The sequence below is a fragment of the Ochlerotatus camptorhynchus genome, unplaced genomic scaffold, assembly GCF_037179485.1.
Source record: "Ochlerotatus camptorhynchus isolate MF236.1 unplaced genomic scaffold, CSIRO-AGI_Acam_v1.1 ptg000557l, whole genome shotgun sequence".
NCBI lineage: Eukaryota > Metazoa > Arthropoda > Insecta > Diptera > Culicidae > Ochlerotatus > Ochlerotatus camptorhynchus.
Window position 1 is genome coordinate 103,050 of NW_027041040.1, and position 17,869 is coordinate 120,918.

Genomic DNA, 17,869 nt, shown 5'->3' on the forward strand with positions numbered 1-17,869 from the left:
CAGTTTGAAACTATTGATATGAGTGAGGGGGACGGGGTACATTATTATCCCCCCTCCCCCTCTTCAAATACAAACATGCGATAGAGCTATTGATTTTTGAATAATTCATCTGAACATACCAAATCAGTAAGATAAGAAACTTCTAAATTATTTCAGTTTGGAATCTGACTCCCATTGGTACACCGGCAGTGTTGGCAGAAAAAGAGATTTTTGGTGTTTAATTCAAACCATAAATATTTGAATTGTTATAACTTTGTTTAGATACATTCTAGCACCGGTACTTCTTTTGGCAAAGTTGTTAGGCACTCGACTATAGTTGTACATACTTAGTTGCACTGTTTATGCTAAATTGTGGTCTCTAAGGATAAAAATGCAAAAAAGTAGGTTTTCCCATACTAATTTCCATACAAATTTGAAACGCAATGCGGAAAGCCGAGTTACAACCAATCGTCCCCAAATTTTGCAGAGTTGTTTGGGACTTCAAATGGCACCAAAAGAGGTTTGTTCTCGATTGATGAGGTAAAGTTTATCGTTTTACCATAAAACGATGACCCACTCTATTTTGTATAGAACCGTCTCTTGTCATGTTTGTCATATTAAAAGATAGATAATAGCTACTGTCGTCGATCTGTGAGCTGAAAATAGCTGGGAATTTCTTAATATGGCCGTGAGGATGCAAAGAGAAAGTAGACGAAGAGAATCTGTCAATGTTACTTATTAGGACCTAATGCAAGCTTGATTTCTTCAGCACGCGTTCATTGAACGCACGTGTAGTCTTTCAAACTCAGGTGTAATCTGCTCATCGAACGTGATACTTCGTACCTGTACGCAAGTGTGAACATCGGCTTGCTATGATGCAACAGAAAGGGCAGACAAAATCGATGAACGCTTCTTATAATGACATACGAGTGGTGAATGTCCAGGTCTAATACACTCAAAGTTCATGGTTCGAGCCTGATCTGTTCCATTTTATAATTCTTTTTGACATCATTCATTATTTCCAATGCCAACTGAGCCTGGTAACTGCACTTGAGTTTCGAACGATGTTCAAACGCTGAAGCAAACGATGATCGAACTTAAACATTGTACTCACGTTGAAGTGTGTGTTCATTTGATGGAGTGCACGCGTGAACACAGAGTGAATGCTTATGTAAGTTCAAAAGCCTGCTTGCACATTGGTGCTAGGCTGTACCGTGAAGACTGCAAACTGGTCATAGAACAATGCTATGGGTAGTGTCAACCCGAAAATCACCTTTTGTGTATTCCTTCTACTGGCCGGCAGTGTTATTATGAAGAACTCTCTCTACAATGCTGCATTTATGGTCATTCTAGACAGCTTTATTCCGGGAGTTAGAAGGTGATGCAGATCCAGCAACCCATTTCAAAATGTCTGGAAAGTCACGCCTTTTCCGAGGTTACTTTCACTTACAATAAGCCCAGCATGTATGTATTACCTCTTTCAATTGGATATTAGTATTACATACACACTTCCAGGTTCAAAAATATTCTTTTCAAACCTAGCGCGTATTTAGTTTAATTTTGATGCTTAATTTATAAATAATAATTGGCTCGATCTCACCATGTTCCGCTGGTCTGCCGACATTGATGGCTTCTTTTGGAATCCCTTGTACTTTTTCTCTAACGCTTCGTATTTCATTCCGCACTTCACCGGCAATTTCCTTCCGTAGGTCGTCCTTGGTTGGTTCTGACATGATTCAGCCTTATCCGGGTTTTTCTTGTTTTCCGAGGGTGATAAATCCGCACTAATTTCCGTACCTGGTTCGATGTTTACTCTTCCTCGCTGGTTGGTGTGGTCAATCTCATGCCCACCATCTGTTACTGAATTGCCATGGTCATCTGGCATAAGGTTCGCGTCTTTAGTCGCTTATTATCCGGCTGTGACCCATGCAATTCTGGTTAGAGGGGGCAAGTAAAAACAACCACCAGGGTAGTTCAAAAAATGATCTTCATATAATATATTTTCAAAAAGTGGTCTTCAGCAATGTTGTAGCTGATTAAATTTCACATGAGAACAAATAGCAAGCTTATCCGTAAATCATTGGCTAGGACGATGAGAACAAAACTTTTCACTTTTCCCATGTAATCTTCTGAAATTAAATCATGTCCAAGAAACTTCTTCAATTACGTCAAAACTAAAATGAAATCGTGCAGCTATCCATCAAAAATGACATTGGATGAAAAGGAAGGTAATAATTCTGATGATATATGTAATCTTTTCGCAACTTTTTTTTCAAGAAACATACACGAAATTTTCAGATAATGATCGTGATTATGAATATTTTTCTTATTTTCCTGACTTTTCAACCTCTGTTGGCGTTAATAACATTTCGCTTCATGATATTTGGAATGGCCTACGAGATTTGGACGCCACTAAAGGTTCAGGACCAGATGGAATCCCACCTATTTTTATGAAAAACTTAGCAACTGAACTCACAACCACTTTATTCTGGCTGTTTAATATGTCGCTTGAATCCGGTATATTCTCGAAGGAATGGAAAAAATCTTTCTTAATACCCATATATAAATCAGGTAAAAATCCGATATTCGAAATTATTGTGGGATTGCTATCATTTCATGCATTCCAAAACTCTTCGAATCAATTATAAATAAAAACATTTTTGGCCAAATAAAACAAAGAATAACTAGTGCACAACACGGCTTTTTTAAAGGCCGTTCAACCATGTATTAAATGCAATGGACAGAGGTACGTATTTCGACTACAATGTGCAGTCTTCATCAGTGTCATTCCCACTAAAGAACTTATCAAAATCTAACCCCCTTAAGTACTCATCCCCTAGGTAAAAAAAGTCAAGTTCATAGGTATAAAAATGTGTTGAATCGGAACCTACCTAACTAATAAAAACCAAAGATTTAAGTAAGCTAAAGGAGAAAAATCTATACAACTCTCTAATAAAGAAAATCCCCAAAGGCTTGGTAGCCATCATAATGAAGTAATGAAATTGGGTTGTTAGCGGAATGCTAAATAAAACAGCAAAAAAGGTTATCTTCCATTTAATTCCACTTAATTAATTTTGGTATCCATGACAGATACGTATTTCGACTACAATGTGCAGTCTTCATCAGTGTCATTCCCACTAAAGAACTTATCAAAATCTAACCCCCTTAAGTACTCATCCCCTGGGTAAAAAAGTCAAGATCACCTGGCAACCGTAAAATTCCCGAAATAAACTGCAAATTTGCCAAAATAGTCTAGAATCGCCAAAGCAACGATGCCATATATACAGACTTCTGAACACGAAAAAACTGGTCATCCTTTTTTAATTGTATCCTAAAAATATCAAATAAAATGTTTCATGAAGCTAGAATAAATGCAATAACTAGTTAATATTTGTAACTATTTTTATATCTAATGAGATTAGAAAAATCTTTATAACAATTAAAGTTACAAGGGCTCAAGAAAGATAGTGTCCACCTTTATCGTGTACAAAAGTCTGTATATCTGGCATCGCCAAAGCTATATTAAAAACGCCTCAAAACGCCGTAAAACGGTAACATTGGTAGTTTTTCAAAGTATATTCTAAATATTTTTAAAACAAGTACTGAGGATCCAAGAGTTAATTCGTTAGTAATATGTTTAACGGAAATTAAAGCATTTACACATTTTTTTAGTTTTGTGACCGAACTTCAGTATTTTGATTTAAGGTTACTTTGATAATGCTCGATGAATGTAGAAAAAATGGATGAAACTTAAACAATTCAGTTCAAGAAATATGAAACATTGAATAAACCTCATAAGCAATAAGAATACAACATTGAATTTGTTATGGCTATATCAGAAATACATTTCAAAAGTAATGGTTTGAGTGTTTTTTTCAAACAGGTGAAAAACACGAAAATTGTGTTCTAATATGTTTGTATAATATGTTGCACATACTAGATAAAAACTATATACGATATCAACGGAAATACCCTAACCTACAATATGGAACCAAAGTTTCTAATTTGGAAAAAGCGCAGCGAGTAAATTTAATCTTTATATTATACTATCAAACTTACCCGCATTATCAAAGATACCCCGTTTTACGGTACCTCAAAACATTAAAAAAGCCTAGACAATTAAATAATTAACGCCTTAACTAAACGGCTTAACATGGCCTTACAAATCCAAAATAGCCCTTATGCATATGCAAATAGTCTATAAATTACAAAAAAATGTACTGCAAAAGTTTGGAAACACCAAATTTGTGTGTGTCGTAGTGATTAAATTCAACCGGTCTAATAAAGGTGCATCATTCCAGAATTATCATTCTGAAAAAATTTGCAATCAAAAAAAGTTCTTATATGACACGTCTCTGACCAATGTCATCAAGAAATCATGGAGCAGCAGCATGTCTTCGATTACATTCTATATAACATCCGATTTGAAATGTTGCTCCTCGATAAGATCGCATAGGACTATGCTGTTCTATGCTGCCAGCAAAAATTTGAAAATTTCGTGAATCCTGCTCGACAAGCTCGACTACCATGCACTTTTTCGTACGTCTATTCTATACACACCCACCGCCATGCACCAACCACAACGCGCCGACAAACGCGCGCAAGATTGATGCATAAACGAATAATACGCATAACACTTGACGCATAATGTTTGCTAATGCCCGAACGCCGATAACAGAACATTGCCATCTGGAGAGCACTACTAATCGGGATTGATCGCTATCCGGCAATACAAGCTATTTATTTACAATCGGTAGATCGGTGCTGAATCATCGTAAATGTTCACGCCGTAAGTCGGATGAATTTTCTCATCACCTTAGCACAGGTTCAGTCGATGGGAAACGCCAACAGAGACAAGTAGCAGTATTTAATAGCCGCGAATATTAAGTAGCTTTCGATACTTGCCACTGAGATCAGCTCGAGTACTGATTGCGCAGGGAAAATGAAGCTTTTCCAATCCAAAGGACCGACGCACAGTGATAGCTCTATCGGTAACAAAATTCGACAAAAAAGCGGATCGGTGATTCTAGATATCGGAGCATTTGTGTGCAATGTGACCAGGTGGATAATAATCGTTAAAGTGTGATTAAACGTGCTATAAGTACTTGCATTCATTGTTGCATTTGATGCTTCTTTGCAGAGAGCCGTTGCCGCGTCTGGAGTACTACCGTACGTCGAAACGTGGTCTGAAACGACCGTCCATCGGGGAACTGCATGGAGACAAAGACAGGAAACCGGTGAGTAGTGTTTCTCAGGAGAATATTTTTTTCAGTGTAGGTTATAAGGGAATTTCACTGTTTTCCTTTTTATATTGTGAACTGTTGGAAACAAGTTTACACGAATTGTTTTTGAGAAAACAGTATAGAAGGATGGTGATGGTAATAGCGGACGGACAAACATGATTGATAAAAAACACTGAGTTCTATTGAGATATCTATGTTTTCAGCCCACTCGGTAAAGAAATGTATTTTTGTTAGAATTTCAAGTACAAAATGCGAAACATGCTTACATTTTCGGTTGACTAGTTTAAAAAAAATAATTATAGCATTTATTTTTCTTTCTAGTGTACATCATATCCGAAACACAAAATTAAAATGATTGTAGGCTTTTTCACCTTATCGATAAAAATAAAATTCAATAGAAAAGGTATTATTGATCATTTTTCTTAGCCGTCAATGCTTAATCATGAATAATTACAAAAAAATATCCAATTAAATCTCTACCAATTTGGCTCTGTCTAAAAGGAATCAGTCGTTTAAACTTTCAGAAGTTAGCTAAAAAATATATTTTTTGATATCAAGTCTTATAAACAGCACAAACTGATTCAACGCCAAAACAAGCGTGGCATCAAAGTAGGCTTTGAATATTTGTAACTAGCTGCGGACTCTATCGTTCTACATGATTACTTACTACTCACTAAATCTCAAATTTGAAAACGCCGATATGGGGTGAAATTGATCAACCTTTCAAATAGCTCCCCAGTGCATTTATATTGGATGTGCTTAATTGATTAATTTGGGTTCTTTGAATCCGAAAAATACATAAGCATCCTTGTGCAAAGTGTATTTCATGCAAAAATGCCAAAAATTTCTTATAATACACAGTTGCGGCCAACTGTAGGCAATTTCTTTAAAAATCGCTAGAAATTTAAAGAAAATCCTTTAATTTCTTGGCATTGGAAGCTTTTTTTATAAAATTTTCAACACTTTGACTTCAGTGACACTAAGCTTAGTCAAAAATGCACTTGCAAATCAATGACAACAGTTGTATGCAGTCCTATAACCGTTTGTTTAAATAACGATATGGTAAGCTATTAAACGCCAGTAAAATCAAATTTAAATTTATGCAGCGAAATATACATTTTTTAGAGAAAATCTCATCAAAACAATCATTAGAGTTTCTTGATGAAATTTTATCAAGATTTCACTTTATATCTATTTCCGAAAATGTTCTAAGGGACAGCAGAACACGCAAGGCATTTTGATCAATTTTTCCCCGGTGATCAAATTGCCCCCGAATTACGGTACCTGTTCCGGTACCATTTTCGAATTTAGCCAATTTTACAAAAAACTAGCTCTTAGTCGTGAAATTGATCGAAGTAAACCCTTGTTGGTCATTTTCAAGGTATTTCAGATTTAGTTCCAGGTTTTGCTGGGAGTTGCCCCACTGTTAGAAAGTTTTTTCTCCTTGAATATTACGCCTTTACAGGAACTTTACATATACCCTCATGTTGTGCCTCTCAGAGCACTTCCACAGTTGTTAATTGAGGGCTTTCTTAAGCATAAATCATACACGTTTATAACTACACGGATGAAATTAACTTAATGACGTTCATATGGAGGCAACCGTAATGGATCGGACCTATAGGTAGGCAACGTATCTTAGGGTATCGCCGAGCACATCTAACGAAAAATCATACACCATTTGCAAATTTCATAAAAAATGTCGCATGGTTTTAAGACATGTCTTCAATTAATCATTTTGTGATAAGTGGAAGTGATAAAAATCCCCATATAGAAATTGAGAGAAGTGGGAATAATTCGCTTTCGGTGCATATTCAGGTCAAACATAGTGAACGACAACCTAAAGAAATTAATCGGGGACTTTGTCGTTCAGTTTTTTCCCGAAAATTATTGTTAAACAAGCTACAATTAAATAAAAATGATTTTTCTCTATACAGTTTACAGTTACTACCAGTCCACAGAGAGCCAAAAAAGTCAAATTTGAGAGAAAAAATTTGCTCTCACGACCTCAATCTCTCAACATGCCATGTATTTAGTTGACACTCGATTTGTGATTTCCCTTTCACAGATTACAAAATAGAGTACCTGTCACTACAAAACATGTATGGTACCTCTATATATGCATTTGCTTTAACATTTGAAGTCCCTCCCTTTTAACATATTCTGCGCAAAAGATACTTTATGCCCCGCCCCATGTATAAAATTGGGTGGGAAATTCTGTGAGGGGTGAGCTGTTTTGTGTGCAGAATGTGTAAAAAAGGAGGGACTTCGAATAATAATTTTAATGCATATATAGAGGTACCAGACATGTTTTGCACTGCAGTGTCCTCTGTGAACAATTATAGGAAAACATATTGTGTCTAGTTTCCGATAGATGTCACCGCAAACAACAGCTGTGACATCTGATGGAACATGAATGCAGACGCTTGACAAAATGATTAATTTGAAGACAAGTGATATTCTGTTAAGATATTTTAAATAAAATCATTTCATGTTTTGTGAAGATGTTTGAAGACATATTAAAATTCAAGGAGACTTCCGAAGGCTTTTTGAATTTTAAACAGACATGTGAGGATTTTTGCCGCAGAACTGTCTTTGTTTACTTCATATTTTAAATTGCTTCTTGAAAATGTTTATTATGAATAATGTTGCCAAAATAAGTTTTGATCGAATCTGAATATCCACAAATCTTTATTCAAATCAATGATTAGCTGGAGATCTTTTCAATACAATTTTCCTGGTCATTCTGCCATCTTGGGAGAATATCTAAGAGACGTCATTTGAACGTTTGAACAGTTCAAGATCTGCAGATATTCATCTTGATAAACCGGACGTCTTGAAAAATTACCCAGAGGACTTTAATGAAATTTATGATCAACTGGTTATGGTTCAAATAATTGACATTCATTTATGTTCAACCTGAAGTCTGTAAAACATATTGATAGGATTTCATTAAAATCTTCGATAAGCTGGAGATCTTCCCTGAACAACTCTGAAGGTAAAATAAAGTCCAAGAACTTAAGTGAAGTATTCTGAAATTAAACAAAGTTCCATTAACTTCATCGAAGTTCCCTAGTTTGTACAAAGTTCCCACTTCTACTGAAGTTCCATAAAAAAGTTCGATGAGCTTTTACAATGATAGCTGAACTCATCTAAAAATAGCTGCAATTCTTTAATTTCTACCGTTTACTGAAGATCGATGACGAAACTTGAAGTTCTACAACGTACCCTTAACTGTAACGAAGTCTTCTGAAATCAATTGCTGTTTTCTTAAATTCTACTAATTTTCCATAACTTCAACAAAATTCTTTTAATTTCCCTGAACTTCTCAGTTTCATAAATCTAAAATATTTATCGCCTTTCTACAAATTTTAAAAGAATTGGTGAAGGCATGTGCAGTGATTTCGTTGATCTTATTGACGATTTTTTTTTCTAATTAAACCTGATAGCCCTGCTTACGGAGCGTCGGATATGTATTTATTTATTTATTTGTCAACAATGATGTTTGTAGACCGTTTTTGTTACATATTAAACACCAGTTCACTTAAATACATCCAGCTTTAGGTACAATACGATGAGCATATAAATAGTTTTAAATAAATGGATCTCCTACTTATCGTTAGACGAGGAAATATTGTTTTCGTTTGGTTTTGGACATTGTAAAGTCAATAGTATAGCAATGTTTACTATACATACTTACCTTACCAATCAGGCTAAGGCCTCTGCTGTCCGAAGAAGTCGTTTCCACTCTACTCGATCCATGGCCGCACGTCGCCAGCCTCGTAGTCTGCGAAGGGTCAGCAGCTCGCCTTCCACTTGGTCGATCCATCTTGCCCGCAGCGCGCCTCTTCTTCTTGTTGCGGTTGGGTCGCTTTCGAGAACCAGTTTCACCGGATCGTCGTGCGGCATTCTTACGACGTGCCCAGCCCACCGTAGTCGCCCAATTTTTGCAATTTGGGCGATGGATGGATGGTTCTCCCAGCAGGTGGTGCAATTCGTGGTTCATTCGCCTCCTCCACGTTCCGTCATCCATCTGCACTCCACCGCAGTTGATACGCAACACACCTTACGTTTGAGAACACCAAGGACGCTGGTCCTCCACGAGCATAGTCCAGGTCTCGTGTCCATAGAGGGCCACCGTTCTAATCAGCGTCTCATAGATAATCAACTTCGTGCGGCGACTAATTTTATTCGACCGGAGCGTCGCCGAATACGTCACCGTCAATCTGAACTCGGGGTTGGAGGCTAACATTGTCTTCTCTAGAACCTCTTCTTCTCATGTATTTCGTCTTCGATGCGTTGATGGCAAGTCCAATCCGCCTAGCTTCAGCCTTCAGTCTGATGAACGTTTCCGCCATCGTCTCAAAGTTCCGTGCCATGATGTCGATGTCATCGGTGAAGTCAAGAAGCTGGATGGACTTTCTGAAGATCGTGCCACTCGTGTCTATCCCAGCGCTTCTGATCACACCTCCTAACGCGATGTTAAATAGCAGACCCGAAAGTTCATCACCTAGCCGTAACCCCCTTCGAGATTCAAAGAAACTCGAGAGTGTCTCCAATACTCGAACAACGCACATCACTCGATCCATCGTCGCCTTGACCAATCGCGTCAGTTTATCCGAAAATCCGTACTCGTGCATAGTCTGTCATAGCTGATCTCGATCAATTGTGTCGTATGCGGATTTGAAATTGATGAAGAAATTATGTGTGAAATTATGGCACGTTGTATTTGCGGTATTTCTGCAGAACCTGCCGAATCGCGAAAATTTGGTCCGTGGTAGCGCGGGCACCCATGAATCCCGCCTGGAAATGCCCCACAAACTCTCTTGCAAATGGTGACAAGCGGCGGCATAGAATTTGGTAGAGTACCTTGTAGGCGACGCTCAGCAGTGTGATCGCGCGGTAGTTGCAGCAATCCAACTTGTCGCCCTTTTTGTAGATTGGGCATACGACCTTCCATCCACTCCTCCGGTAATATCTCCTCCTCCCAAATCTTGGCAATTACCCAGTGCAGCGCTCTAGCCAGCACTTCACCACCGTATTTTAGCTCACTTGGTACCAGTTACTTTTTTGTTCTTTAACCGACCGGTGGTCGTCATAGTACCTACTGCTTCCACCTCTCAATCACCTCACACTCGTTCGTGAGAAGGTTACCGTCCAAGTCCTTGCACATAACGGCTTGCGGCACGTAGCCTTTGCGTGAACTATTTAGCTTTTCGTAGAATTCCCGTGTGTCGTTTACACGGTACAGATTTCCATCGGCTTGCGATCTCGGTCTTCCTGCTGACGCTTTTTCCTTTGAAAAACCGAGTTTTGTCTGTTCCGCACTTGTCTGCATCGCTCCACATTCAATCTCGTGTTGCACTTTTGAGAACCGGAGCTAGGTGTTCCGCTCCTTCCAGCTTGTCAACTCATTATTTTGTATCCCTGAACTTCTCAGTTTTGAAAATCTTAAATGTTTAACGACTTCCCACAAATTGTTTAAGCATTGGCGAAAAAATGTGCAGATATTTCGTTGCACTTGTTGAAGATTTTTTTCTAAATACACCTGCTTACGGGGCTGCGGATAGCCTAGTGAGTTTAGATACGGTATTACCAAGACAGAGGTGATGATCTTTAGGGTTGGAATTTAACTCGGTTAAGTGACAGTGCTTGCCACACATTGTACAAAATCCTGCATTGGTTTTCATGCCAACCTCTCACTTAATAACTATTTATAGTAACTGTGGAAATGCTTCTAACAATACTATGTTGGGTTCAGGCGTAACCTCATTAAAGAACGTCAAAACCAGAAAGAAGAGGACAGTTAGTAGAACTAGGGTAGTATACAATAGCGTTTGTTCTTCTAACTCTCGTTTTTGATTAACAAAAGCTTCCGCGGTAAATGCTATCACTTTAGTTAGTCTTACGACGAATTTCACCTCTTGCGCCGTAGAGCTAACGCTCCTGACTAATACCATAGAGGTAACTCTAAGACCACTGGGTCCCGAAGAAAATCATTATTATTTTTGGCTCACTCAGTACCAGAACAACGGTCCCAAGCAGTCCCAAGCTATTTCACTCACCCCTGCATGTTCTGCATGAATCCACACACCCCTGATGTTATCTGTCAAACTTTCATAGCGAATCAAAACAAACATAGTGTAGTAATAGAATTTCAACTAGAATAGGGTACGTTAATCGTTTGCTTGGGACCAATAGGCTACTAAAGTGGTGAGCCAATTCAAAATCGTTAGTTTCGTATTGATTGTTGATTGTACCGCGCAAGGTGATTAATATAGAACCTCATACCACGCTATGGTGGAGATGCAGAGCACACCGACATGTTCACCGCACTCGTACCACACCAGGTGGTTATAATCTGACATGCCGACCCTCATGGAAGCTGGTTGGTGTGTAGAACAAAACGCAAGAACCGAGCCCGCACTGCGCACAGATGCCAATCTGTGGGGGTTAAGGATTATGGTGTTCCTGGATGGGGTGTTTTCCTCCATGGTCGCCCGTGTACTTGTGGTTCAGATCCCGATTCCAATTGGCCACAATAACCCCAGAGTGGTCGAAAGTCAACCGATTAACTTCTGGCTAACTCCACCACCCTTGATGCACACGCACGTGATTTATTTCCCACTTGACCAGCAAGCTCGGAATTCATGATGGTAGATGCCAGGCACTTGTCTACGGTCCAAACAAATTTCCAACAAATTGTATCGACGGATGTCTACGTGGGTTGAGGGAGGTGTGAGGGTGTGTCTACCTCTCAAAATTGGTCTACGTAGTTTATGAACAACCCGCAACCATTATTTTAAGCAGTTCACATTTTGGCAACTCAAACGATAATTCTACAGCAAATGCTAAACAAAATTAAATGCATAATAATTTCATCATTTGTTTGGAAGCTGACGAGTGCATATCGGTGGTTTCCCCTGAATATTATTCATTGGTTATTCACTCTTTCTGCATCCATTCTACATACCTACTATAATAGCCCATCGCCGCTTTGTACACTTAAAACAAGATTATCAGCAAAGGAAACAACCATGTCAGGAAGCCACCACAATCGTTCTACTTGTGTGTGGCATAATCCAACCCACTCAAGCAACATTACGGAACACTACGTATCCATACTTACGGCAAGTGCTTCAAGCGATTACGTCAGTGCGTAACGGCCCCTTCCCACTGTAGTCTACCACTACAACCCACTTGACATCCAATCAATCTGGAGTACTTTCAAGCCTTAACCACACGTCAACGGCCTTCACTAGATTACCATCCTCTAATTCCAGGAAGCCAGCCAAGTTGATGATAAACCAGAAGCACACGGCCATGGCATAAAGCTGGGATGGATCGAAGGTGTGCTGATTCCCTGTTTGCTCAACATCTGGGGTGTGATGTTGTTCTTGCGTCTCAGCTGGGTTGTCTCGCAGGCCGGGATCATCCAAACCCTCATCATCATCGGCATCTCCTATCTAGTTTGTGTGATTACCGCTTTGTCGCTGTCTGCGATTTGCACCAACGGCCAAGTGAAAGGCGGTGGAATATACTACCTGATATCGCGGTCCCTCGGACCGGAATTCGGTGCCTCCGTCGGAATTGTATTCGCCTTTGCGAACTCGGTTCAAGCGTCACTCAACACGATCGGTTTCTGCAGCTCCTTGAACGATCTGCTAAGTATGGGCTAGGCGATTAGATGTTCACATTAGATCCACCTAACCATTTGTTTTTTTTTTTAATTCTTTCAGAATCGTTCGGGACAAAGATCGTTGACGGTGGAGTTAATGATGTGCGGATAGTTGGTACCATAGCGATTATCGTCATGGTGATTGTTTGCGCCGTCGGCATGGAATGGGAAGCAAAGGCCCAAAACTTTCTGATAGTGACCATCTTAATTGCCATCTTAAACTTCCTAATCGGTGTGATAGTTGGACCGACTAATGATGACCAAATTGCTCATGGTTTTACAGGATTCTCCACCGAAGTATTTCGTGAAAATCTGCAACCGGATTACCGGTTCAGTGAAAACACGCAACAGACATTTTTCTCCGTTTTCGCAATATTCTTCCCCAGTGTCACCGGTGTACAAGCTGGAGCGAATATCTGTGGGGATCTAAAAGATCCTGCCACAGCAATTCCTAAGGGAACGCTTTTGGCATTGGTGATTTCTGCCGTTTCGTATGTAACCTTCGTTTTGTTTGCTGGAGGTGCAGCCATGCGTGATGCATCGGGAAACATTACGGATCTAGTCAACGGAACCTTTGTATCCTGCACCAACGGAAGTGTAATTATGGTCATGTTTCTATTTCTATTTCTATTTTCTAAATAAGTATCCTTCCAGCAGTGTGCTTACGGTATACATAACGACTACACATCGATGCAACTGATGTCCCTGTCCAGTGCCATCATCTACGCTGGTTGCTTTGCAGCAACGCTGAGTACAGCGCTAACGAACCTTCTATCCGTGCCAAAAATTATCCAAGCTCTAGGCATAGACCGTATCTACCCAGGATTGATCTTTTTCTCCAAAGGTTACGGGAAAAATGCAGAGCCTTACCGTGGCTACGTGCTCGTCTTTATAGTATCCGTACTGTTTGTCCTCATCGCGGATATCAATGCCATCGCTCCGCTTATATCAAACTTCTACCTGGCATCGTACGCCCTCATCAACTTCTGTACATTCCATGCAGCAACCGTGAAAGCTCTAGGATGGCGGCCAACCTTCAGATTCTACCACCCTTGGATAAGTCTCATTGGCTCCATACTCTGCATAGTTATCATGTTCCAGCTAGATTACACCTTCACTATTGTCACGGTGGTCATCATCTTCGTCCTATATCTGGTAGTCGTTTACCGAAATCCGGATGTAAACTGGGGCTCCAGCACCCAGCAGCAAACGTACAAAAGTGCACTCTCCTCTACCCAGAAGCTGCAGAACATTGGAGATCACGTCAAAAATTACCACCCTTCAGTTCTTGTTCTAGCAGGAAACCCCATGAACCGACCACCTCTTATAGATTTGGCTAACTTAATTACCAAAAATCACTCGCTTATGATAGTAGGAGACATTATCAACGAACGGCTGTCCCACCGGAGGCGTCAAGCGTTGCATTCGGAATGCAGACAATTCCTGGAAATTCGCAAGATTCGTGGTTTTTACCAACCGATCGATAGCCTATCGTTCGAGGAAGGAGTTCACGCGCTCATCCAAACGTCCGGAGTTGGGAAGCTCTCACCAAACATAGTCCTAATGGGATACAAGGCCGACTGGATGACCTGTCCCGTTAAAGACCTTCTAACCTATTACAATGTGTTGCAGTAAGTCTGATACGGCCTGTGTGGAGTAAAGCTAAGAGGAACTCTTCTTAATTCCATGTTTTATTCCTACAGCGATTCCTTTGACTGTCGAATGTCATTGGCGATTTTGCGACTGCCCAATGGGTTGGACTTTTCCCATTTAACGACGGAAATCGTCACCAGATCGGTTCCGGAGCCATCCCCTAAAGAGATCAACAATGCGATCTCCATGATCTCCTCTGATGGAATACAAACGCCACGAAAGCTGATGCATGTCGATTCTAACCTCAACTTGGATACGATTGTGGGAGGTAGCCAACCAACGTTCCCCACTTCTCAGGCCGGTAAGTTAGTTGGAATAGGTCATTCCATTATATGGGGGTTCCTACGAGTAGATCCCAGTAGAGAAATGATCTTGACTTCCTTGGGCATGAAGTAACGTAATTCTTGCCACACAATATACAAATGCATGCACTGTTTGGCATGGAAAGCTGTCAACCAAAAACTTCTAAAGTGCTGCAAAGAACACTAAGTTGAGAATTTCAAACAAACAAAGAACAGTTTGAGGGTAAGTGCGGGACTTCAATAATGAGTTCAAAGCACTTCACGGCAGGGTTTATGAATTCTTTTTGAAGGTCACCAGGACTTGTGGATGCACGGATTTTAAGATCGGATATTGTAGGTACATTGCGCAGACCTGATTAACATGGTAAGGACTTCCAAGGCCGGTAAATCAAACTCCGTATAGGTCCATTACATTAAACTCATATGATTCCTGGCAGCTCAGAAATTATTCCAACGATCTTCAAGTATCCTAAGATATCCATGAAGTCCAATAGATATTTTTTCAAGACTTCAGGTTGATCAGGTATTATTATAAAGATCTTCAACTATCCAACAATTCAAATCACGTTTATTAGAAGTTCTCTTATGATACCAGGTTGTTCAGAAATTATTCCGAAGACCGTCAGGTGATTAGAGATCCCCATGATAACCTCAGGTTACTTTTTCAAGACGTCAGGTTGATCAGGTACCATTCTGAAAATATCCAATTATCCAACAATCTAAATCACTTCTCTCAGATATTCTCTCATAGGATACCAGGCAGCTGAGAAATTATTCCAACGACCTTCATGCATTTTAAGATTTCCATAAAGTCCTCTGGATACGTTTGCAAGACTTCTGTTTACCATTTTATCAAACTATGCAACAATTCAAATCACATCTCCTAGGTATTCTCTCATGATATAAGGTGACTCAGAATATATTTCAAAAACCTTCAGGTGTTCAAAGCTTCGGGTTGATCAAGTACTTTTCTGAAGATCTTCAAATGTCTACCAATTTACATCACGTCTCTCAAATATTCACCTACGATACCAGGATGCTCAGAAATTCATTCAAAGACCCTCAGGAAACCAGACGACTCCACATTTTTCCAAAGAGCTTCAGGTGATCAGGAATCTCCAAAAACTTCTCCAGATCTTCTACTATCCAATAATTCAAATCACGTCTCTCAGACATTCTCTTATGATACCAGGTTGCTCAGAAATTATTCCAAAAGCTATCAGGTGATCAGAGATCTTCAGTAAATCCTCAGGATAGTTTTTCAAGTCTTCACGTTAAATAGGTATCATTCTGAAGGTATCCAACAATTCAAATTGCATCTCTCAGATATTCTCTTATGATGCCACGTAACTCAGAAATTATTCCATAGATCTTCAGATGATCAGATATCTCCAAAAACTTCTTTGTACATCGGATATCGCGGTAACAGCTGATGGATGCCATTGGTCACCAATGGTCTGATACTTGTCTATTCACGTCAGGAAAGCCTCCAAGAAATCACCTGGGAACGTACACTACTTCAATTACGTGAAGTTGATGATCTTAAAATCTACTTGCGGATCCGTTTGATTGAGGAATCACTTCCTTCAACGTCAGTCTTTACTATCAGGAGTAGCCGTCAACAATGCTGATGATGGTACAGCACGCAACAACCACCATACTGCTTTCTCTCTGAGATGACCACGTTGGTCATGACGAGAGGAGCTTTAGGTAGTGATGAAACGTCGCTAGAACTATTCCACAGCCGCAGACAGTAATGAGCAAAGGCGGGCGCACACTTTTTGCCTGTAGATTTGAAGACATACTTCAAATCTCCGCATACATCGTACGTAGCGATAATGCAGCTGCGGTTGATTTTGCAAGCTGTGATATCGCAGCCCGGAATATCAAGCTAACAAAACTCACCAGCTGCAAATCTCAGCAAACTGTGATGAGATTAAGTTTCATGATTTTTGCTTTACACCCTAACGCAACCGAAACTTCCATAACGGGTGACAGCAGTCACTTCGTGTCTACCATCGGTGTGGACTAAAAAGAGATAGCAAACTAGACTTGCTCTTTCTAAGAAAACGATGTGCAACGGAATCATTTTTGTGTCGAGTCAACTCCCAGCTTGATCTTTGCACGTTGTGAATAGTCTCGCAATATCAAAGGAGCTTGTAAAATCAGTATCAAGCAGGATATTTTGCTAAAATATCACGCGTGATATTGAGAGCGTATGAGAGCGGAAAATATCATTTGATTGATGATTTTGCCAACACTGCACAGTGGTCCAGAATGCAGATTTAGGTGGAATGATATGTTTTGAGCCTGAAATTGAAACTTTAGACTAAAAGTCTCTTCTACAAAGTTGTTCCTTATAGTTAGGCCCTCATTTTTATGACAATGAATTCTAGGGTGGTTCTTATTATCATTAAAATCAAAAATCTAACTTTTTTGTTTGAATAAATTAAGGTATACATTCTTCGACAAAGTTATAGCTGAGCTAATTTAAAGCAACTTTGTTAACATCAACTTTTTTGTATCTCTTAAATTGGTTGATTTAGAGCTATTTTCTTGAATTGAGTTAGGGTGGCGCTAAAAAAAACAGTTATTTTGCTCTAGTTTTCTTATTTCAAATATTTCAGCAAAGATGTCTACACATGACTTTTAGATCTTTAGAAGGCGCAAATTTTTGCTGCAGAAAGCTTGTCAATATCTTTCGCCTATCAAGAGTTAATGACGTTTTTATACTAAAAATATGCACTTTTTAAATGTTAATATCTCTGGTTGGGGCAAACAACAAAAAAAGTTTTTTTTTTACTGCATTTGAAAGGACGTATGTTATTCTCAATAATACGAAAAAATTGGAGGTATGTTATTTTTTAAACTCGTATAAAATCAAATTGAAATTATTCATATTTTTTACTAAATTTGGGTATATCTTTTTTATTAGAAGAGATACAGGCAACAAATTTCGCTATAAAACATTCGCCTTAAAGAGTTTTAAAAGTCTCTAGAAGATGACTTTCATG

General features: G+C 39.4%; 1 protein-coding gene across 2 annotated transcripts in view; it reads left to right on the top strand.

Annotated features, from left to right (window-relative positions):
• Window positions 1-17,869, top strand: part of LOC135713483 (bumetanide-sensitive sodium-(potassium)-chloride cotransporter-like) — a 48,670-nt gene that overhangs the window by 27,995 nt on the left and 2,806 nt on the right. The window contains exons 3-7 of one of the 2 annotated variants that reach the window (XM_065236607.1): window positions 5,120-5,216; window positions 12,506-12,890; window positions 12,962-13,497; window positions 13,555-14,531; window positions 14,604-14,854. In XM_065236607.1, the coding sequence (XP_065092679.1) occupies window positions 5,120-5,216; window positions 12,506-12,890; window positions 12,962-13,497; window positions 13,555-14,531; window positions 14,604-14,854 (2,246 nt within the window). The remainder of the gene's footprint in view (window positions 1-5,119; window positions 5,217-12,505; window positions 12,891-12,961; window positions 13,498-13,554; window positions 14,532-14,603; window positions 14,855-17,869) is intronic. The other variant, XM_065236608.1, reaches the window with a different exon arrangement.